This window comes from Panthera pardus, unplaced genomic scaffold, assembly GCF_024362965.1.
Source record: "Panthera pardus isolate Hobbes unplaced genomic scaffold, ASM2436296v1 HiC_scaffold_21, whole genome shotgun sequence".
In the NCBI taxonomy this organism is placed as follows: Eukaryota; Metazoa; Chordata; class Mammalia; order Carnivora; family Felidae; genus Panthera; species Panthera pardus.
The window spans coordinates 15,770,370-15,794,825 of NW_026526777.1; the positions used below are offsets into that span (position 1 = coordinate 15,770,370).

The window sequence follows — 24,456 nt, forward strand, 5'->3', positions numbered from 1 at the left end:
AAATCTCCACCCTGTTTTACGGGTACAATTGCGGCTGCATCGGTTTGCATTCCCACCAACAGTGCAAGAGAGTTCCCCTTTTTCCACAACCTCACCAGCATATGTTGTTTCCTGAGGTGTTACTTCTAGCCATTCTGACTGGCATGAGATGGTATCTCAACGTGGTTTTGATTTATATTTCCCTGATAATGAGTGATGTTGAGCCTCTTTTCATATATCCGTTTGCCATCTGGATGTCTCCTTTGGAAAAGTGTCTATTCAGGGGTGCCCGGGTAGCTCAGTCAGTTAAGCGTCTGACTTCTGCTCAGGTCATGGTCTCACAGTTCGTGGGTTCGAGCCCCGCATAGGGCTCTGTGCTGACAGCTCAGAGCCTGGAGCCTGTTTCGGATTCTGAGTCTCCTTCTTTCTCTGCCCCTCTCTTGCTCGCACTCTCTCTCTCTCTCTCAAAAATAAGTAAACACTAAAAAAAATTTTAAAAAAAAGGAAAAGTGTCTATTCATGTCTCATAGAAGGAACTTCTAATAATTTACTTTTCTAATAATTTATGATTAAAAGACAATTCAATAGAAAATAATGTATAAAATATGGATAATTTAAAGAGGAAGGAAGATATGTAAAGTGTCAATAATATTTGGAAATATTTATAGCTCACAAAAAAGCAAAGAGAATGCAAACTAATTGGAGAAATAATTAAGTAATAATTAATAACTAAGTAAAATAATAAGTAATACATAAGCAGAAACTAAAAAGAGTGGTAGTTTTAATAGTTTCTGAGGATACAGATCATGGGCACTTTCTTTCATTTTCTGTAATAAAGTGAATTACCTCAACCTTTCAGAAAGTAATCCATCAATAATCATTAAACTTAAACATAATGCACCTTTGGCATAGCAATTCTTGCTAACCTATCCAATAAAAATAAATACAATGATATGTATATGTACATTTTAAAGTATTGTTTTTAGCAGTAGGGAAATGTCAATAGGATAAAAAGTGAATAATTTGTTTTCAATCATGAAAGCAATGCTATGTAATAGCAAAAAACATGGAGAGGTCATGGGATGAGGCAGAGGTAAAGGGCCACACCCCACTTTTCATTTGTACATTAACAGTCGGTTTTCATTTAAGATATTAGATTTGTATCTTGCCATGAGAGAAAGTGTACAAATTTATGTAAGTTTAAAAGAAAGGGATGATATTCTGAAAGAGAAATTTAAGTTTATTTCAACAAATACTTATTATACACCTTGTTCTGTAAGAGAAGCTTTGCCGGGGAGTCTGTTGTCAAGAGGAATTGCTATATGGAGTCAAATGGTCCACACCCTTGGTCCTTGTATACTCACACGTTGTATGAACTAGTGCTAGAATTATGCAACCGTATATAGACATGAAGGCAAAGATGGTCTCTTCACAGTAGACGTGAAGGAAACTGAGGCTCAGATATGTTAAGTATTTTGCTCAAAGTCTCACAGCTTCAGTTGAATAGTCTGGGTCACCAATCAGGGACATTGATTCTGAACCCATTCTCAACCCATTATGTCAATCTTCATAAATCTTCATAAAGTTCTTAAATATAGTTTGATGGAGTTAAAAAAGGAAGAAAGTTACAATATTCATTTGTGTTACTTTTTCAGGCCAGAGGCCAATCAACTGACCTGCATTCATAAATTTTTGCTTACAGTAGGGATCTTTGGAGGTGCCTTAATTATTTTTTTTTAATTTTAATTTTAATCTTTTTATTTTATTTTATTTTAGAGAGAGAGCAGGGGAGAGGGGCAGAGGGAGAGAGAATCTCAAGCAGGCTCCACACTGAGGCTCCAATGCAGGGCTCGATCCCACAACCATGAGATCGTGACCTGAGCCAAGATCAAGAGTCAGATGCTCAACCACCTGAACCACCCAGGCACCCTGGAGGTGCCTTGATTCTTTAAGGGAAGCTACTCTTCAGGGATCTGAAAGAGTTGGTTCAAGTCAGTTGCTCCTTAAACACTTAACCAGCTACCCACCTGTTCTTTTTTTCTGAAAAATAATAACTAAACAGAAAAATAGAAATCTAAACAATTATGTACCACTCAACTAAAATAATTAATTATGGTGGTCAGGGTAGTAAATAAACATTATATTTCTAGTAAGAGACTATAATTCTATGTAAAAGATTTCAGTGTAAAATTCTTGTTTTAGAGAGTGCATCTCTTGTTTATTCAGGCCAGGAACATGCTCTTTGATGTAGGTTTTCTGAGATGCAACAATATTTCATAATCCTTCCTGTAGACAATGTATACATAAAAAAAAAACATGGGAAATTAAGCAGACTGAAAATTTCAGTCTCATACATTTTTGCCTGCACTGTAGTAAATGTGATCTTGAGCATAGGAAAGAATAGACTAGAATATTTAGGTAGCTGGCTACTTAAAAATCTTGAATGCATTTATTTTTAATAATGGTTCTGGGATATTTTCAGGAAGGTAACCAAGTTAGAAACCATTTCTGTTAGCTTACCAACTATGAGAACAATGGTCTTCTTCACATAAAAGTCCTTCTAAAAATTTCTGTAGAAGTGGATTCATGTCTTCCAACTCACTACTGTCAAAAAGAGGTTTTTTTTTTCCTAACTCTGTAGTTTTTAAATGAGACAAATAGGTTATTTTCAGATGTAAACATTTATAGTATATAAAATAGGGATTTTTTCCCCAAAGATCTTCAAATGACTGTCTTCAGAATCATTACATCAAATCTTTTAATCTCTTCTGGATATCTTATTCAAGTTTTATCTTATGGGTGCTTTTTCTCAGTCTGAATACCAACTTCCAAATCAATTCACTGTTAGCTCAACTGCACAGACGATCTCCTAAGTTTTAATTCTTTCAAGTGCTGCCAAACCTTGACCTGAACTCAGAATGTTCTGGCTCGAGAGGCAAAAAAAAAGTGGTATTCCACGTATCAGTCAGGTTGAATTTAGCTGTCATAACCCTTCCATTTTTCATTTACGTTACAAGCATCAAGAAGTCCCCTGAGTTTGACCTTGACTCATTTTTTGAATCCACAGAGCACTGCACCTACAAAACAAATAGAATCCTATGTCTCTTCTACAACCTTTGCTCTTTAGGTTTCTTTGATGTTCTCTACATCCAGACAAATCTGCTATGCTCATAAGGTACACATTTAAAACTTCTTTCCACCCGAAAACAGTATGGACCACTCCAAGAAGTTTTTCAAATTAGCAATGATTTCAAACCATGTAGTAAAATCTGAGTAGGTATTGGGCCATTGTTAATTCTAAATGAGGACAGCAATGAGCAAGCAACTAGCCCACTGACATGTGGCGGGAGCCCACTTTGCTGCCACTTACCAGTAAGAATGCCCTCTGGAAATCTCAGGTGATATTCCTTCTGGAGGAAATTGTTTTCTCTTTGATTTAAGATAGAAAATGTTGGTCAATTCTTCTCTATTCTAATTTTTCTATTACTTCTTTCTGACTTTGATTTTGTATAGAGTTACAAATGTGGATATCATTACATATTACTCTGTGGAAATCTGTCTTTTAAATTTTCAAAATAACTGTATGCTAAGGAAAAGAATATAATACTCCATCTCTGCGTGCATGACATTAAATGGGTATACAATTTAGGCCCTGCCATCCAGAAGCATACAGTCTATTTAAGAGATGAAATACATACTCTAAACTTTAAGAAACATTGCAAGACAATGATGAGAGATGAACCAGAATAGTAGGTAAAAAAGTGATTTTTTTAATGGCCTATGTACATTTTATTAGGGCTCTTTTACCTTCAAAGCATGAGTGTGTTACCACTACAGCCTTACAAAATTTAGCCAAAAAAAAAAAAAAAAAAAAAAAGGAAAAGGAATATTAAACAATGCAGTATCCCATCACAAAATGTTTCTTTCTTTCTCATGCTGAGGTCCATGTGTTAGTTAAATAGGATCATCCTTTGCTTGCCATTTTAAAAGCTTATCTCTTGTCTTTGACAATCGAAGTTGCTGTTGCTTTACTTTTTGCATTATGCACACTTGAGATTCAGGAACTCAACTGTGCATCCTCAGAAAATGCAAAGAATGGTCCTCCACCCCCACAGTCCAAAAAGGGAAAAAAAGAAAGAAAGAAAAAGAGGGTAGTTACATATTTAGAGTACACACTAACAATGCAAAGCAGGGAGTTCTGATATTTCATTTAATTGAGCTGTAAACAAGAAAACTGTCAAATCCTGCCGCTGCCCCATTGATGCATGTGGATGTGTGAATTTTCTCCATGTGTGTGCTCTGTGTCCTTTAGAACACCCACAGTGGAGATGAATCGCCAAGGTGTGTATTAGTCTGACAGTCCTAGAAAGTATCACGACTAAAAGCTAAACCCAGGAAACAGCATTTCATTTGGTTCCTGGTGTACTGCTAATTGATCCCAAACCCTTCATTACTGTCTAGTGCAAAAGGCTAAGTCGAAAGGAGGCATTTACAAAGTGACTTAAGTGAAAACAAGACAGAGCAAAATTCTAGGCCTTGTGAAGTTCACTTGCTCTGTTCCTGTGTTGTCACACTGATTCTAAATTTATCTTTTCTTTCAGGTCACTTGGAAACCCCCACTCATCCAAAATGGAGACATGCTTAGCTATGAGATCCGCATGCCCGACCCTCACATCACAATAACCAATGTTACTTCCTCAGTGTTAAGTCAAGTAATTACTCATCTGATTCCCTTCACTAATTATTCTGTCACCATTGTGGCTTGTTCAGGAGGTAACGGGTACCTAGGAGGGTGCACAGAGAGTTTACCTACCCATGTTACCACCCACCCCACCCTACCTCAGGGCATTAACCCGTTGTTGGCGATTCCACTAAGTGAATCATATGTTGGGATTTCATGGCAGCCACCATCCAGACCAAACGGACCTGATTTGAGGTAAGAGAAAGTGACTGTGCTTTTGGATTCTATTACGGTCTTGTCTCAAGGAGGGAAGGAAAGAGACTTTTACTCATGTACGAATGCAGAACTAATTCCTGATTGGATGTCCCCACTCATAACTTGAATACAATTTCATATTGCATATCTTGACTTATATAGAGCCATAGAAGTTCATCAAGATCAAAATATAGTTTTGTGAAGCTCTAAAACCCCTTGAAACAACCATCACTGTTGTCTAACGATCTTTGATGTGATCCTTCTCTTGATTTTCAGAATAGATTTTAATTATATGTTAGGCAAATTTGATGCATGTTCTAAATAATACATTTACACAAATACGCCTCAAAATTCCAAAGCTAGCACAGTAGTTCCTTGGCATGGTGTTATTATCTGGAAACTTGTAAAGAATGTGGTCAGGGACACAGATAAGATGAAAGGGAAGTGTGTGATTCTGAAATAGCTTTTTAACAGTCTACACTTGACACTTAGCCAAGAGCAGCAAGTTGATAATATTATCATTATTTATAAAGCCCTGATGGGTTGAAGTCTTAGGAAATCATTACCTTTACAAGCATTTTGTATTTCTACTTTGTGTGAAACTGGCGATAAAGTTTTGGCAAATCTGAAATAGAAGAAATCTAAAATGTTATCATTCTTACTGATAATAGTAAAATGTGAATGTAGCTGATTGTTTCAAAATAATTGAATATGTGAATCTTGAGCTAGAAGGCAATGACTATCTGGAAAAAACTTGGTGATTGTAAATTAAGATGTTTTCTTTGCGTTTACATGCACACCCCAGACGCTCGTACCATGAAACAACCTGAATTTTGGTAATAACATTAGTTGAGATAATCCTGATGTTTCTGCTTGTCTTTTGCTTTAGATATGAGCTTCTCAGACGTAAAATCCAGCAACCACTTGCATCAAATCCCCCAGAAGATTTAAATCTGTGGCACAATATTTATTCAGGAACTCAGTGGTTTTATGAAGATAAGGGTCTTAGCAGGTGAGATTACAAAAACTATAAAAACAAATGCTGGCATTTAGTCTTGGGCACGTTGAATAGTTCAAAGTATCTTAGTGTCTTCATTGTGTGAGCATGTTATCAGTTGTGCAATAAAACATGTTCGGTTATTATCTGTGGCATTAATCATCGAACTGCAACGGTCAGCATGTTTAATGTTTGCCATCTTAACTGTATGCTTAAAATAAGCCTTTTGAAGTCAAACTTGTACATGTTGGAGCCTTAGCCTATTGCCTTTATCACAGCTCCAGCAAGACATGAAAACTTAATTGAAGAGTTTGGAAATAGCAAGCATATTCGAAACGGGGGGAATGACTGGGCACTGACAACATGTTTACTATAACTTCTGGAAAATAATTGTTATAATCGATTCAGTCCACACAAAAATTATTTACTTAGCACACCTGGGACTCGGAAGAATTCAACCGAGGGTTCAAAGGAACCAGGAAACAGGCAAATAGGCAATGTCAGCAGAGAGCAGTGCGTGGGAGGAACCGCAGATCTGGGTCTGTGTCACCCTGAGCTGGAGAGCCAGGTTTGTGACCTTATGCAAGTCACCTACTTTCTCTGGGCTTAACTTTTGTTGTCTATAAAATGAGGAGATTGGATGGGATTAAATGACTTCTCAGCTTTGCTGAGTCCAAGCAATGCAACCAGATGCAAAAGAAAAACAAAAGCAAAACAACAACAAAAAAAACCCGCGAATATGATTTTATGAACACTTTTCAGATACATTTTTTTAATAACTTTTCTATCAGCTTAATCATTTTCCTGGATGCCCCACTGACTAGCTCTACCCTGAACTCTGTTTACAGCTCTGGCCTTGCCTCCCCCGCCCCCCTTCCCCACCTGGGCTCCCTTCCAGCTTTATGAACATCACTTCCAGTGCCTCTGACATGGACCACTTGCTAACTCACCTTCCCCCCCATTGCCGTCCTCTCCCTTTTGTCTGACTAGATTACCCTTCACATCTTGGTCTGAAAGTGGGCTTCCCTGCCCACTCTTGCTGGTCTGACTCAGCTTCCCCTTTCAGGTATCCTTCAAACGCCCTCATATATCACTATTGTCACTGTAATGTACTGGCCTGGCTGCTTGGCTGGACACCCCACTGTATCGTCAGATCCACTGTGAGGCAGGGTTTTCTCTTGGTGACCCCCGTACCCTCAGTCCCTAGCATCCTGCCCAGCACGTGGTGGGCCCTCGGATGGTTATTAAATGAAAGAAGACAGTAACTCAGTAAACAGTGAGTTATTTCATTTCTCTGTGCCTTAGGAATATTAATTGTAGTGTTATTATCTTTGGGGAATGGATAAAACCAAGGAAAATCCCCTGCCCATCTTAAAGGATTGTGGTGGGGAAAACCTTACAGATATTCTAAGGTTCTTGGGGGGAAGCAATATGTAAATCTGATGAAGCAATAGAGTGAACCCCAGGAAATTGCCATTTTTGTAAGTCCACCTCAATCATCATGGTCACTAGACTATTCTCCACTATTTTGGGTTCATTATTCACTTAACCCAACATCGTTCTGTAATTATTTCTTCTTGCTTACTATATGCTGAAAGGCACGGGGATGAGAAACAAAAGTGAATTCAGCATAACTCTTGCCCTCAAAGACCTCACACTCTAGTGGAGGAAAACACATCACAGACATGGCTGTACACGTATTAATTGCTTTCATCTCAGTTAACTGCATAGTCACCAACACTACCTAGGGAAATCATATAGAAAAGTAGCTTTCTATGACCTGTGAACTCTAAGTGCCTTAAATATAGCATTTTCCAATATAAATAGGACTTGATTATTTAACATTATAGTCAGATGTTTAGCCATGAGATGTTCATCTGAAAAAGAGAATAAATCTCAGAAAGTTAATGTTTCTTTATAGAAGAAATGAAAACTTATTAAAGAATTGGACCAAAGTCAAACATTTATTATTGAATTTTAGTGATGCCTTTAAGAATTTTTAATGAGAGGTCCAAATCTAAGATTTAAGAAAAGAAATATAGTTAAATCTCCACAAATTAAAGTGAAACATAAGGTGACATAACCACTTTGTTGACAGCTGCTTCTAGAAGGGAAGTATACATCTAACCAATGTGCTGAGGAGGTATTTTGACTAGCCTCATAATGCTAAATGTCAAGGGTTTTTTGTTCTGTGTTTTGTTTTGTTTTGTTTTGTTTTGTTTTGTTTTGTTTTCTGCTAGGACTAGCAAAAAAAAATTCTTTTTTATTCAAATAATTGATATGACCCATGTAAGCAGCTTGTGATAAGAAACAATATGCATTTCTTTTTAATATTAAAAATAAATGGTGTGTGTCTTCACATTATGAGAAATTTTTTTTTTTAGCCTTATATCCTTTATAAGTCCAAACCAAGCTAGAGGCCCCTTTAGCCCATGGAGTTTTCTCTCAAAACTCTGAGAGAAAACTGGAAATTAGTCCACTGGTGGGCACTATGGGCTGTGACTGTTTTGCTGTTAAGAAGTGATCTTTTTTGGTTGATGTCGCCATTACCCACCTTGACCGCTGGCAGTCAGGGTTCGTCACCCCTGCTGGTAAACTAGCAGCCTCTCAGATCGCAGAGGGGAGGACCTGAGCCCTCAGCTCACTTTGTTACACACCTGTCTAGCAGCTCTTCAATGACCCCACCCTTTGGCTTTGATTTGTCTTGCTGACTTGTTTGGCTGGCTGTTTTTAGGGTGGGGGGCGTAATTGAATTCTAATGCCTTTACGAAGAATATGAAATTTCCTATTCACCTCAGACTCCACCATTCCTTATTTCCTTCTTACCTTACATATACATAAATAAGTGGAACATTGAAGTGTTTCTTCCCAACTTGACCTGATATCACCATAGCTACATCTAGAATCAGCTTTAAAAATGGACCTTCTCTTGATATAAAAAGTAAAATTAAGTTGAGGTTCACTGGGCATCCCTTTATGGATGTATCTGTGAGTGTAAATATAAATTAAGGTCAATTCCCTTGGTCAGTGGTATATTCTGGTTAGCTACGTGTGTGTGATCTATAGAAAGCATAGCAATTATCTAAATTGTTATTATATTCTGAAATTCAAATCATTCTGGTAGGGTTTTTTTTTCCTTTATATCTCCATGTACCAAATGGAATATTTGGAGCTAACTACCTAGATAATTTAGTTGAAACAAAAATTCTTTTGTTCTTATGTTCATCTTGGGTAAGGGGTGATTTTGTCTGACTTACACATCCAAGTTGCCTCATTATTGAATTTTGCTCTGTGTAGACAGACTCAAGTAACTCTAGGCTTATATGACATGTCAGTTTCTAACTTTCCTTCCTTAATAGTGCAAAACAGCCAAGTTATGGTTGTTGGGGGAACCATAACTTCGGATTCCCTGACATTTTCATCACTTGGAAAGCCTGGTAAACATGCTGTTATCATCTGATGCTGCTGAGGTGAGCCCGACAGGGTTTAAAGGGGGCAGCGACCTCCTTCACTGTTAGCATCAACCCACGCTCATGATTTGCAGTGCCTTGTTTTCTGAGTGATCAAACAAAACTACCAAGAACACAGTGATGGCATGCCCTCCTTTTTTGTTTTGGATTTGATGTAGGAAGAACAAGTTATAAGAAATAACAGATTATGACTTGTAGATTATAATAACTTAGCTGTGATTAAGTTTATAAAGGGTGGTATGTTCTAACTCCTGTTCCTTTATGTTATTTATAAATGTCTGTTTTCTTTCACAATGACAGTCAGAAAAGAGGCCTCCGTGTGACTCCTCAAGGATCCACTAACTGACTTATCTTTAAATGAAAGTATTCAAAATTAAATATTCATCTTATTTTCAAAGAACGGTTGGACTCGAGTGTTTTAAAATTAAATTCTTTGGCTAAATATACCACAAAATCTAAGTTTCTATTTTACTGACGTAGTTTCTAATTTTTTGAAACCTTCCAAAATGAAATGTTTCAAGCCCTAAAAGAGGGTGTAGGTTCTAGGGGATAATATTCTAAAGAATGTACTTTTCATTCCCCTCCTTCACAATAAGATCAAGTGTACATAGCTGACAGGTCCTGCTTTGCTAATATGGAAAGATTGGGCCGGTTCCATGGCACCTGTTTCTGTAGTGTAAGTGTATGTTTAAGCTGTAGCTGTTAAGTAAAAATTAACTTTGTACACACAGAGGGTGAGAGGAAGAAGACTCTTCTCCCATGCATACTAACATGAGGTAGAGCCTATTATTTTCTTTGTTAATATCAAAATGTGAGTCCATGTTGACTCTCAGAATGAAAGTCGACTTCTGAGTATTGGTGTGCAATCTCATAGCAAGGTACCTGATTCAAAATGAGCAACTATGTGTCTCTTTCACATTGACATTACAGTACTAGACTCCCGGTGCATTTCTCATTGAGATTTTTTTTTCATTGTTCTAAATTTACCTCAAGCTATCTTTTTCCAAGTGCCATCATATGAAACCTTTCCTCATGAAAAATGAGCCTCCAAATGCGGAAGAATGCATTTCGTCCTAGGAATTTTTTCCCCTAATATTTTATTCAAAAACAAAAAAATTCTGGTTTCTTTGCATTTCCTTCTAACATGATGGCATAGTACAACAAAGCCAGAAATTACAGTATAATTATTTTAGGTGTGGCATTCTGTAGCATAAATATAGATGGGCTCTTGAGATGAGAGCTGCAACTTGCCTTCACAACCTAGAAAGTACCATATTATGAAAACTTCCAAGGGTGATAAGCATTACTCTTCAATATCAAAAGAAGAAATCTTCAGTAGCATTTTTAGAAACAGCACACAAGTGGTATAAAGAAAAGGTAGATACCATCATTGAGATACTCCAATAACTGCAGATTTCAGCAGTAGAAACGGTGTCGCGTTTTCATTGGTTTACTTGTTCATCCCCACAAAGGATTTGGGGATGTAAGGAACAGCCGGCTGGCTTCTATAATCCCCCCACGTGTGATGCCGCACTGGAGCATCCGTTGGCTTGTGGCAGATATGAAGAGAGTTAGTGGGAGAAGCGGCTGAATAGCTTGCATTTTCAGAAGCATGATTTATACTGGTGACAATATTGACACATGAATTCTGTTAGGACATCAATAATGTTGACACATTTTTAATTCTGATGAAAACGACCTGAGGCATTCTGTGGCTGCACTGAAGAATTTTATTGGTTACAAAAACACATCAGACCCTTTCAAGATACAAGCCTCCACACGTTTTGCCATGGAATAATTCTTCCCACTAGACACATGTCTCCACTGGACAGTATGGTGCTTGTCATCAACACCTAACCCAAATGTTACCTCCTCTATGAAGACGTCCTGACTGGATAAGGTTAGATTAGATGTTCTCTCTGACACACGTTTGAAGAGAAAGGAATCAATGAACATATTTTTAGGGGTTTCATTTAAAAATATATTTCTGTAAAGCATACGTACTCCAGGAGAACAGATATGACATTTGTTATGATGGTTAGCACCTAGGATGTTGTGAGTGTTCAACAGATACTCCTGAATGAATGAACAAATGAATGAATAAACGAAATGATGTACCAAACAAGAGAGACCAGTATAATGTGTAAAAGAAACATCTTGCCAAAGTTTCTGTAGGGCTTATTTCTCTATTGGACAGATAGGTTTTTGTGACACTAATCTACCAAATTATATATGACCTGAAAGTTATGAGACCGAATGCCTTAGTAACTATGAAATATCCATTCGTTCACTTATGCAATTTTCTACTCTGTAAATAAACAGATTCCTGGGGTCATAAAAGCTTCAGCATTTGAACAGAACCTAACCTTCTAATTCACTTGAGTAATAACAACTGAACCTTGAAATGAGTACTGTTCCATAAATAAGTTTTTAATATAAATTATCTTTTACAAGGAAAAATACCATAGTCATTTGTACAACACAACAAGGTTTTCTATTTTCTGTTTTCTTTGGTGAAGGGAGGGGCTTGAGGATGGTCTCAAACAAATTAGTGATTTACAGAATAACTATTGGTTTTTTTTTTAATTTTTTCGATGTTCATTTATTTTTTGAGAGAGACAGGAGCATGAGTGGTGGAGGGGCAGAGAGAGAAGGAGACACAGAATCTGAAGCGGGCTCTAAGCTGTCAGCACAGAGCCAGACCCAGGGCTCGAACCCACAAACGATGAGATCTTGACCTGAGCTGAAGTTGGGCACTTAACCGACTGAGACATCCAGGCGCCCCTAGAGAATAACCATTGTAATAGCCCAGTCATCCTAAGTTGACCCCAAACAGTTGGTTTTACTGGCTACAGATAGACTCTAAGTGTTCATTCACTTTGCAGATGTCAAAAGCTGTTTGCTACAGGGTTTCAAATGGTACATTTTTCAAGACATACCTAGAGAACACGATTAGTATTTGGAGAAGAAATTGGTTGATATGCATATGTTTTGCATGAGTATATGATGTCAATCCATCTAACATTTTTTCTTTTATAAGTATTCTCTTATTATTAACGAAATGGCATATCGCATGTGATGTTAATAATCAACACGTAGGTCCATCTAAAAAATAACACACCTTGAGTAGATGAAAAAATACCACTTTAAGCACACTAATATATACATTCTTTTTTGACACGAAGAGATAAAATATAAACTGACCCACGTAGTCGTATCTATATTAACTAACATAAAGATTAGGTTTGGGATGCCAATGGAAACAGTGTATTTTAGTATTCCATGTAAGAGAATCCAAGATCTTATATCCTGAAAATTTTAACTTAACCGTGAAAGTTAAAGAAAATGCAAAAGACAAATGCATGAACTTCAAGTCAAATGCCTATTGATTTCTCAATTAAATAAAATAATAAATAGTGGAAAGAATTTAATATTAGAAATTGAGGAGAGTACAGCTTTCTCAGTCATCTTAACTAATGGTATAACCTCAGGCAAAGCCACTTAACTTCTCAGAGTCTTAGTTTTCTTACCTCAAAGATGGAGCAGGTTTTTTATTATTTGAGTTAGAGTCAGGTCTCACTCAAAAATTCTAAATACTGCTTTGCAAACAGGACTTTTCAGTTACATATATCTATATGGCCTCAATTTCTGCTGTGTAGATATAAAGCATGTATTTTACCACACCTAAATTATAATGAAATAGCTTAAATTGTCACATGACAAACTGAGGCCCTACAGAATTTTTTACCATTTATCACTTATTCACCTGATGATATTAATTCCACTTGCAGAAAAGAATCACACAAATGGTATCCATTTAAAGCCATAAAGATTACTAAATGAATAATAGCACAGACATGTGGAAGAAAAATTCAAATATTGTAGGAGGGAAGATTAGGCATCCAGCCTCTAGCTAAATTTGTTTTAAGCCATTTTATGAAGTAAAACACAATTAAAAGTATTTCACTCAGGGAGAGAGCTAATGAAGCCAAGGTCGCTGGTTCAATTCCCATGTGAGCCATTAGCTTTTGTTTCATTCTTTTGTCACTGACTTGCTACCCTCTTAACCCCAACTCACCATCCTGCAAATTCATACTGGTGGTTGCAGAGGAAATTTGGTGAGACTGTTGGGATACCTAAGCAAAAAATCTATCCCCACTGCCAGAAAAATAACTCAAAGGTCAAGCCCCAGTCATATGACATCATCCAAGTATTGACAGATCAGATTATCCTTAAGATTATTATTGCTATTATTATCACCATCATTATTATGTTGGCAGCATAGCATCATGGCTAAAAGAGCAGGCTCTAGAATCAGACTGTCTGGGCTTGAACCTGCGCTGTCTCACCAGCTTGACAAATTGGGCAAGTGATTTAACTCTTTGAGCTTTATTTTCCTCATTTTCAAAATAGTTGTCATAATAGCACCTTATGCGGTAATTGTGAGGTAGTGAGTTAATGCATGTGGAAAATTCCTGAAACAAATTGACTACTAAGTAAAGGTTATTATTATCTTTCCAATTGTCTTGGTCCAGTCAACTATTTGGCACTTGCTGAAAGCATTTGCATGAGTTTCCCGGGGTTTCCAGAAACAGACTGGGTGGCATAAAACAACAGAAATTTATTCTCTCACATTTCTGGAAGCTAAGAATCTAAACTCAAGGTGTTGTCAGAGCTATGCTCCCTCCAGTCTCCGAGGAAAAATTGTTCCTCACTTTTTCCAACTTCTGGTCGTCCCAGTTGTTCCTTCGCTTGTGACCATATAACTTTAATTTCTGCCCCCATCTTCACATGGCCTTCTTCTCTCTGTGTGTCCCCCTATGTGTCTCCTTATCAAAAATTTCCTCTGTTTTCTCTTATAAAGACATCAGTCAGTTGAATTTAGGGCTCTCCCAAATCTAGTAAGACCTCAACTTGATTACATCTGCAAAAATCCTATTTCCACCTAAGTTCAGCTCACAGGTACCAGGGGTTATGACTTAAACATATTTTGAGGGGGGACACAATTCAACACATTACAGCTTACACAGCAGAAAAAAAGGAAAGAAAAACATGAGGAGAAAGGGTAAAACAGACAAATGTAGAAATCTGATGCTAGTACTTATTTGGGGAAAACAGATAAACAGCTTCCAAGAAATCCCGAAGCCCTTTCCTGTCACTACAGCAGAGCAACACGTTCCATGTGGCTGAGGCAGAGCCCCATGTCTTTGGGCTGTGAGTGAGATGAGACAAACAGACCTCTACAAAGGTGGGAGCAAAATGCTGGGAGAATCCCGACAGTTATTTTGCAGAATCCTGCAAATGGCGTCCACTCTTTGTCATGCCTGATAAGTTGTGACTCACGGAGACAAATTCCACAGGCCCCACATTGGATACAGGGCATCCTGGATGATGTGGGAAACCCAAATAAGGTGACGATGATCTGAAGCCAGCACTCGTCCTGAGTACTGGATGGCTCCGGGAATAGTTACGTGTCATGCAACACGTTTAAGCAAGTTTCCCGATCCAAGCTATTGTCCAGACGGGGTCTATAAATAACATATGACTGTGTCTAGAAATAACATCTTCCTATCTGGGCAGTTTTGAACCAAACAAAGAGAGCATGATAGTCTTCTGCCTGTAAGAACCAAAAAGGATAAAGAATTGATGGCTTTACTCAATCATTGATTTCGTATATGACTTGGGAAATATTCATCATATGACATTTCCATACCCAGTACCCACTTTGCTCCTTCTGCAAAGCAATATTCAGCTTCCACTGTACTGACTCAAGGAAATATGTTCACACGATTGCAAAATACAGCTCGCTATAGCAAAACTCTCCGCGGGAGAATGTTGTACACTTTGGTCACAGTTACGATTTAATTTAGGGGTTTATCTATCTTCCAATGAGATTATGGGGAGAAAGTATAGGTACAGGAAGAAAACCGTGATGAGGGATTCTGATATTTGAAAATGGATGAGTTTCCCCAAAAGAAGAGCATAAAACTCTCTGGATCAAATTCAGATAGAAAGCTGGCAGGTTGCCAGATTTGTAATTGCATCTTGAATTGAGCTGTAATCCTTACCACTTCTGAAAACAATAAGAATGAGAAAATGATAAGCTGCATTTGTTTTAAACAGTGGGTATTTGCTTTAGCATTCCTAATAAAATATTTTTCCTGACACTCTGGTGAAGGCTCCAGAGTTACAAAAACAGTGATATGCCTTTGTGTAGGGAGGAAAAGGAAGATAATTCTATTTTTTAGGGGAAACAGAAAATTGTGCATTTTGAAGGAAATCCTGTATTCTGTGAGGAAAAAGAAAATTATGTGTTTTGTTTGCTGTAAAAGAGAAATTTATAATGACCTTTTAAAAAAACAACCTTTTAGGTTTACAACGTACGAGTATAAGGTCTTTGTACACAACGGCGTGGGTTTTACACCAAGCCAACCAGCTACCGTGACGACATTAGCTGGTCTTCCAGAGAGGGGAGCCAATCTCACTGCAAATGTTCTTAACCACACAGCCATAGATGTGACATGGGCTAAACCAAGTAAGTAAGCTTCTCATGCCTTTCTTTCCCCTTAATGTATTAGTACCAAAAATGAATTTAAAATAGACATGTTAAACACACACACACACACACACACAGCAAAAAGCCGAGATTTCTGCGCTGTTCTTCAGAGTCAGACTCTCTCTCCCTGCTTCTACATCCTTCCTGGGGCTTCTCTACCTCTTCCATTCCTTTTGGTTGGAAGCGTATTTTCTGTCAGACCAGCCAGTTGTATTGAAATGGCCACATATTAATTTGATACAGTGCAATATTGTGCACTTTCCTAAAAAAAGCTCTGCCCTCCATCTTGTAACTCCTCACTTATTAGCAAGAACCACTGAGTAGCATTGCTGTAATGTGAGGGATTTTTCTGAGTGAATCATCTTCAACCCTGGTTGTAGGCACAATTCCAGCTTGGCACAGGAAAATGGAGCCTGGACGTCATCACTGGACTTGCTTCCATAATGCAGGGGGTTCACCCTGGCCCCATTCAGAACATACCTTTATGGGCAGTTAAAACAGCTCACAGATGGATCTAATCTGCTCGGCCACTTTTTAGAAACCACAATAACTGAAGTTTCAGGTCTAGTTGGCCAATAGAGTAGCATTTAATAGTGAACCTGTTAATTTGTAGTGATCCGTTATCATAATCCGAAAATAACAACACGTGGGGTGCCTGGGTGGCTCAGTTAAGGGTTCGACTTCTGCTGGGTCATGATCTCGCAGTCCATGACTTCCAGCTTGCTTCAGATTCTGTGCCTCCCTCTCTCTGTGGCCCTCCCCCTCTCACACTCTCTCTGTCTCTCTGTCTCTCTCTTTCTCAAAAATAAATAAACATTAAAAAATATTAAAAAACAGAAAACAACCCTGTTTATCATGGAAATATGTATTGTAACCATTCTTCTAAGTATCAGTAGTACCAAATATTGAGAAATACCTGATTTAGAAATCCCCAGTTAAAATGTTTCTCTTATGAAAGAAAACTGTACCTGCCAGGGTAATCATCTACATAGAAAGATACAAGTCTACTCCTGGTTGGTGAGTAGCAACCACGTGATTTTGACTCAACTTTTGAGTTTTGTTACAGCCTAAGACATGCTTCCTGTACCACTGAGAACATCTGAGTGAATTTGCTTTCATGTTGCATCAGTTGCGAATTAAAACCAGTATTAGGCGACATTAATTGTAAATTAAAATCTGTACTGGTTGTGTTGATCTCCGTTGCCGCTAAGTAACCCTAGGGTTTTTATAAGGTTGCAGGTTTCTAATAATCAGTGTCACCTCTATTGGGATCTCTTAAACCATTTGAATGGAAGAACGGAAGTTAATTGATGCTTATGATTACCCTCTGAGACACCTCTGGGAAAAATATGAAGTTTTTATCTGGAGATGGATTGTTATGTATGATATATTTTCACTCATCTCCCTCTTCCTCTACTTTACCCACACCACCTGATTCATCTTAAGAGCCTGCTCATAAAGGTGGATGTCCTGCCCCTCATCTGACATTTGAATACTGCTGTTAAGATCCAGCTGCTGAATTTTCGCCAATATAGGTCCTTTACGTTATAATTGGAAGCCCGAAGTAAGCATGCTTATAAAAACTGACAAACCTAATGGATCTGCAGCAGCTCACTGAAGTTTCATTACCTTGGTAATCCGAACCTCTGACCTTCGGGATGTAGGTAATGCAATCTGCCGTTATTTCCATTCATACCTTAGAAATATTTCAGATAACTATTTGTGAGCACAAAGGTTAACTCTCAGAAGAGGGTCAGCTCTTCGAAAGCTTGTTGCGTTATCATTTTCTTCCTCTGTGCAACCTGCTCGCCTAAGTAAATTAACTGGTCACTCCTCGGTGATAGGGCCACCTAGTTTTTGTAATTTAAATGCAAGTTGTTTTCTTGATTCGCAGAATACATTTGGCACATTGTTTAATATGCTACAAGGCAGGAAACTATGGGTTGAAAGTCAGCTGGATAAATTTATAAATATTTACTTATTAAAAATTGTCTTTCACCAAAACATAAAATGTATTTTAAAAAACCATATTCTTTCTAAACTATCACCTCCTTATGTACACACCATTTTGGTACCTGTATATTTCTGCTAAATTTTTACTAACCACGGATGAACAGGAATGTTATTGAACACTCTAGAAGCACCCATTTTAAACTTTTGCATCTCGGGGTGCCTGGGTGGCTCAGTTGGTTAAGCGTCCAATTTCGGCTCAGGTCATGATCTCATAGTTCCTGAGTTAGAGCCCCACATCGAGCTCTGCGCTGGACTCAGAGCCTGGAGCCTGCTTCAGATTCTGTCTCCTGTTTTCTCTCCCCCTCCCCCTCCTCTGGGAGCTCACACTCCATCTCTGTGTCTTTCTCAAAAATAAACAAACATTGAAAACATTTTTTTAAACTTTTGCATCGCTATGTGATATCGTGTGAGGTACACGCATCCCCACATTTCTTCAATTCAGTTTTAGGGTACATGTTGCAAACTGACAGCACATAGGCCACATTTACTCCCCCCTCCCCCCTACACTGTTTTGTCTGTAGTATTTTTAAAAAAATAACAATCAGAAGGTCTCACATAATGATGATGATTTGAGGATTGGTTTGAAAAATCAATTGATTGTGTGAAACTATTCCTGCATTGCTGGAGGAATAATACCAATTGTCACTGACTAATGGCTTCTGCTTCAGACAGGTCACATGCTTTCTGTCTTCCTGGTCCCCATAGGGATAGGAGGTTCTTATCCCTGTTAGATATAATAAAAGAAAATATTTCAGCCTAAATGAAATACCATGAAGATAAATTATATTAGTGAAAAAAAATCATATTTTTATAAAAAGGGATACAAAAACACCTTCAGTTAAATTATACATGCCATTCTCAGAAAGGCCCTATGAGATAGAAACTGGAACTTTGTAATTCACTCAACATTATAGTTAGTAAGCAGTCTTCCCAAACTCAAACTAACCAATTTTCAGCTATTTCTCATGCATTTTGCCTCAATGGTTATGAACATTTGCTGAGTGATTTATTAAGATCCTCCACACTTTGACTCTAAAATAAACAGACAAATAAGAAAATGCCCATGAGGGGATGCAGTGGAAAGGCAGCACGTCTCCTGAGGTCACCTCACTAACAAGGTCACCCATGGCCAGAATAGACCAAGAAGGCACTGGAGGTAGTGAGAGAGGAAGGGACTGAAAAAGAGGAATGAAAAATCATCCAAATGCTGCTCATCTTACCATCCATCAAAAGCTCACCCAACCTTCGGGTGTTCACATCTTGTACCACATCTCCCTCCCTTTCCATCTCTCTCCTTCCTCTTTTTCACCTGCCCTCTCCTCTTTCTCCTTTTCTCTTCTACCTTTCTATGTCTTTCCTTTCCTTCCTTTTTCTTCCACAGACATTTATTTAGGACTTCTTTTTGTCCTGGGCACTGGTAGTACAGTGATGGCTGACATTACTCCTGCATTACAATATCTCAGTAAACTCTCTGGAAAATTCACAAAGTATGAAGGTGTCACCATTAAGAGAGCAAGTTTAAATCCACAAGAAAGGTATCTTCATCATCTTGATCTCTTAGTCAGAAGCCACCAAATTTTGAAGAATTTAGACTGTCCTGAATTTAGAAGAATTTCTGACTTTGTCTGAATTTATCTTGTTCGAATGGCAATACATATCAATAATTTCCAATGTCAGCCCTTTTTTTGTTGGTTTATTTATTTATTTTGAGAGAAAGAGAGAGCATGAGGGGGGGAGGGGTAGAGAGGGAGGGAGGGAATCCCAAAAGGTTCCACCCTGTCAGTGCAAAGCCCCGTGAGGGGCCCCATCTCATGAACCTTGAGATCATGACCTGAGCCTAAACCAAAGATGAATGCTTAACCGACCGGGCCACCCAGGTGCCCCTGATGCCAACTCCTTTAAAAAGCATCCACCGTTGTTGGTGCACCTTGTTCCTTACTCTTCCTCCTTCACTACAGTTATCAAAGCAAATAGGCTGTGTTTGCCTTTTCCGTGGGCTGCCCTCTTGTTCACTTGTGTGCCTGTTGTAACCTGACCTTCTTCCCTTATACTTTACTGACATGGTGCTCTTGAAGTCCTCACCTCATGATCCCATCCAAAGTTCTCTTCTCTATGCCATCCCATCGTGTTTCTCTGCCTGTCAATCCAGAGACTACACTTAACCAGCCTTGGAGTTGGTTGTGGCCATGTGCCTGTGTTTATGCCAATAAAATGTGAAAAGAAATTTGTGTGTCATTCTGTGTCATAGTCACAAAACATTGGGCAGATGCCTATCTGTTCTTTCTTCATGATTTCCCTGAACTGGAATGTAGACATGGCAATGTTCACAGTTTCAACTCAGCAGGCATGGACATAAGACATCCAAAGCCCCATAAGAGAAAGAACTTGGATTGTTGAAATGGAACACAATCTGATTCACTCACCTTGGGGCTATTATGTGAGTTATAAATTAACATCTATTTTATTTAAATCACTTTATTGGTGAGCTTCTTGGTTACCTCAGCTTTGATAACTATCTCAGTCTGTGTTTGCTCATATCAATTCACTTAAGGAGCAGAAATTATCTATCCTGTTTTCATTGCCAAATGTAAAATGATGAATAATTAACACATCTCATATACAATTTCCTTTAAATACAATTTGCTCTGGCAGGCTATTGATAGGAGCTAGGACATAATGAGAGATGAAAGTAGCTCATGAGGTTTCCAAAATGCAGTTATTTGTTTCTGATTGATGCTTCACCTAGATAGAAAGCACGAGATACCTTTTTGAGAAAAAGGAGGAACCTGGCTGGGATCACTGTCCAAGATGATCTTCCCAACTCTTTATGTGACCAGTTTTACCCTCAAGCAGAGTCCAAGCAAAGAATTTTCTCAAGAAGTAGTTTGATTAAAAAACAATTGTTTTTTTATTAAGTAAACTTTACTGCCAACATACGGCTTGAACTCACAACCCAGAGATCAAGAGTCACACGCTCTACCAACTGAGCCAGCCAGGTGCCCCACAAGAAGTAGTTTTGATAATCTCACATTTTCTAAGAAGTATTTAGCTGATGACCCAGAGCTCTGAACCATAGAACGTGGGAAATTGGACACTAATTTGAGAATCTATGAGCAAGACACTTCTATTATAATATAACCTTAATGGAATCCCACCAAATTTTTAAATTTGGACATTATCTCCCAATGCACCTGCTAATGAGAAATGTGGCTGAAGAATTCAATGATAGACAAATTTGGACACCTATAGAATGGAGTGGTTTACTGCAATTGCCCTAGGTCAGATCACAGACATTTTTGAAAAAGCCAGATAGTAAATACTTTAGGCTTTGCAGGCTACAGACAGCCTGTGTTGCAACTGCTCAACTTTGCCATTGTAGCGCTAAAGCAGCAATAGACAACACTTAAACAAGCATGGCTGTGTGCCAGTAACAGTTTATTATGGACACTGAAATAACATTTTCATATAATTTTCACATGTCACAAAATACTATTCTTCTTTTGATTGTCCCCCCAACCGTTTAAAAATGTAAAAACCATTTTTAATTTGCAGGTTATGTATAAACAGATTTGGCCTATAGGCCAGATTTTGCCCAGAGACTATCATTGGCTGACCCTAGTTTAGATACTAAAAATCTAGAGGATAATAATTGGTATTAACAATAATCTTTAAAAAGAATCCAACAGCATTAAAGAGAATAATCTAAGTGCTTTTGCAGGAGGACTTTCAACTAGCCCACCTAACAGCTGCTTTAAAATTATTTAGGAATCTACTACAAAAGAGAGGAGATTGTTGTATATTTGAGAATCTGCTACAGCTAAGACCAATTTTTTTAAGCTTATTTATTTATTTTTAGAGAGGAAGAGAGAGCATGAACAGGGGCAGAGAGAGAGAAGGAGAGAGAATCCCAGGCAGGCTCGGTGCTGTCAGCACAGAGCCCAGTGCAGGGCTCAATCTCTTGAACTGTGAGATCATGACCTGAGCCAAAACCAAGAGTCAGACATTTGATCGACTGAGCCACCCAGGTGCCCCTAAGACCACATTTCTGGCCAACCCATACAGATTGCCACCCAAAATGGCATTTAATAACAAAAATTGTGTCCAGAGGTTATGACCTTCTTCTTCAGTTCACTGAGATTGACCTGATTGATATGCTACAGTTAGAGCAACACCTTTACTCAGATAAATTTATGTGTTCTATAAAATATGCGTTGCACAAAATAGGATTAGAATATCTGAACAAATATAACCTCATGGGAAATCCTCATTTTTTCTTGTTGCTTCAAACACAAGCTGGCGTGTATACCTCCAAATCATGTAACTCTAACTCAGATATTCACACTTTAATTTCTAAGTCTACCTAGTTGCCACAAAATCACTTAAAATTCAAGAAGTCTCAAGTGAATCAAGTATCAAATCCTGCATCCCATAATTGCTACTGTGTTTTCTATTTTATGTAATGGGATTCACACAGAAACCAAAACCATAAATCTGAGGATTCTGAAGCTCTTCCTCATCCCTTCTAACCTCTCTGGAGCCACTTAGGGACCTTGACTCCTTCCATCTAGTAGGTCCACCATTCCATGGGCCTTCCCAAGTCCTCTAGGTGGAAAAACTAAACACAATCAGAGATGGTCGGTTTCTCCAACAGTGGCACAAACTGGTCACATGACCTCACCCAGATGCAGGGAGCCCAGAAAATATATTCTGGCTATTTGACAAGAAGACAAAAACATGGGTGTTAGTGAATGCTAAATTTTATCCCCTATAATCAGTTCTAAAGTTAAATTGCTATGTGTCCCATTAATGCTATTGATAGTTACTGCTATCTTTCTCTATTTTTCCATGATGTTCTATTTTATGTATGATACAGGATTCAGTGTACTGTTACTTTCCTTGCCCTTCTCACTTTCCATTTTTAATGTCTGATTTGTAAATTATTATATAATTATTTTTTCATAATTATTTTCTCTAAATAGTTTCAATTTTCTTTATCAATTCCAAATTTTCTCAATCTTGAATTCGGGATTTTTAATTACCTTTTTGTCTTCTGGATAATATTGTTGGGGAAATTTTATCATTAACGGTAAATAAATTCATTATCCTTAGGTTTTTTTTTGTTTGTTTGTTTGTTTTTGGGTTTTTTTTGGTTTTTTTTTTCCCTACATAAGGAAGTCTCTCTGTTGTATTTGCACATAATGACTTGGATGTGTATGAAATTCTTGGATCAAAATATTTTTCCTCAAAACTTGATGAAATTGCTATACTGTCTTCAAACATTTGATGTTCCAGATGAGAAGCTAAACTTCATCTGATTTTTTCTCCTTTGTAGATGATCTTTTATTTTATTTTATTTATTTTAAACTTTATTTATTTACTTGAGAGAGAGAGGAGAGAGAGCACAAGCCAGGAAGGGGCAGAGAGGGAAGGAGAGAGAGAATCCTAAGCAGGATCCACAGGGTCAGTGCAGAACCCAACACGGGGCTTGATCTCACGACCTGTGGGATCATGAACTGAGCTGCAATCAACAGTCAGATGCTGAACTGACTGAGCCACCCATGCCCCCCTGTAGATAATCTCTCAATTTTTAGTTTACCTTTGAAATGTTATAGTGTTCCATTAAATGTCTGTGTTTGGATATATTTCCATTATTTTGATCAAAACTGCATTAATCTATTCAATTTATGGACATAAGCCTTTTTGGGGGGTATGGTTTCATGAGGTAGTTTATGTCCATGATTATTTATTCCATGTATTTTTCAAGTTGATTAGGTATTTTTGTTCTCTGCCCTCAATATCTGTAATTCTGACTTTCACTGATTTCTTCTCAGTTGTTTTCCTCTTTATTCTTTCCAACTGTGCATTTTTAACTCCTCTCTTTTCTACTTGCCATGCAGATTCAGCCATTGCTTTTTATGTTTCCTCGCTTTCTTATTTAAGCAAGATGACTTAACATCTCTGTCTTCATGTCTGGCTTTTCATGATTACGTACACGTTCCCTAGAGGCTTCTTTTTCAGAAAGGCATCTCCCTTTTGTTATTTTTAAGAACCCAAAGCAAATGTTTTGTAAAACTTTCATTCTCAGAGAAGTAATACACACACAAATCTGCTTTTGAAAGTTCTAGACAATGTTTTCCTATCTTATACCGTGAAGAAGCCTTTGTAACTTAATATTTTTCTTTTAAAAAAGGGAACTGTATTCAGGCTTAGCTTTTACCAATACACAAGGAGGGTGAGATTTACTTGGCTCCTCATTCCAGCTATTTCTGTTCTAATAGCATTCCTCTCTCAGAGGTAGACTCAAGGTCAGCAGCCTTTAATTTTGTGCTGGACTATTGAACTGAGGATGTATCTTCTATTTCCTAGACAGTCCAGTGACTTGGGAAGAACCCACTGAAGTTTAAAAACACGTTTGAACAATGAAAACACATACTCTTATGTGTGGACGCCTGCAAGAACTTCTCATCAGATGACTAGGATATGAAAATATAATATGTTCCTATAA

The 24,456-nt window shown here is 37.9% G+C and overlaps 1 protein-coding gene across 3 annotated transcripts in view; it reads left to right on the top strand.

The window, feature by feature from the left end:
- The window catches only part of USH2A (usherin), a 739,062-nt gene that overhangs the window by 496,165 nt on the left and 218,441 nt on the right, over positions 1 to 24,456 (top strand). For all 3 annotated transcript variants that reach the window (XM_019465619.2, XM_053908979.1, XM_053908980.1), the window contains exons 42-44: positions 4,581 to 4,915; positions 5,805 to 5,927; positions 15,754 to 15,917. In XM_019465619.2, coding sequence (XP_019321164.2) covers positions 4,581 to 4,915; positions 5,805 to 5,927; positions 15,754 to 15,917 — 622 coding nt within the window. The remainder of the gene's footprint in view (positions 1 to 4,580; positions 4,916 to 5,804; positions 5,928 to 15,753; positions 15,918 to 24,456) is intronic.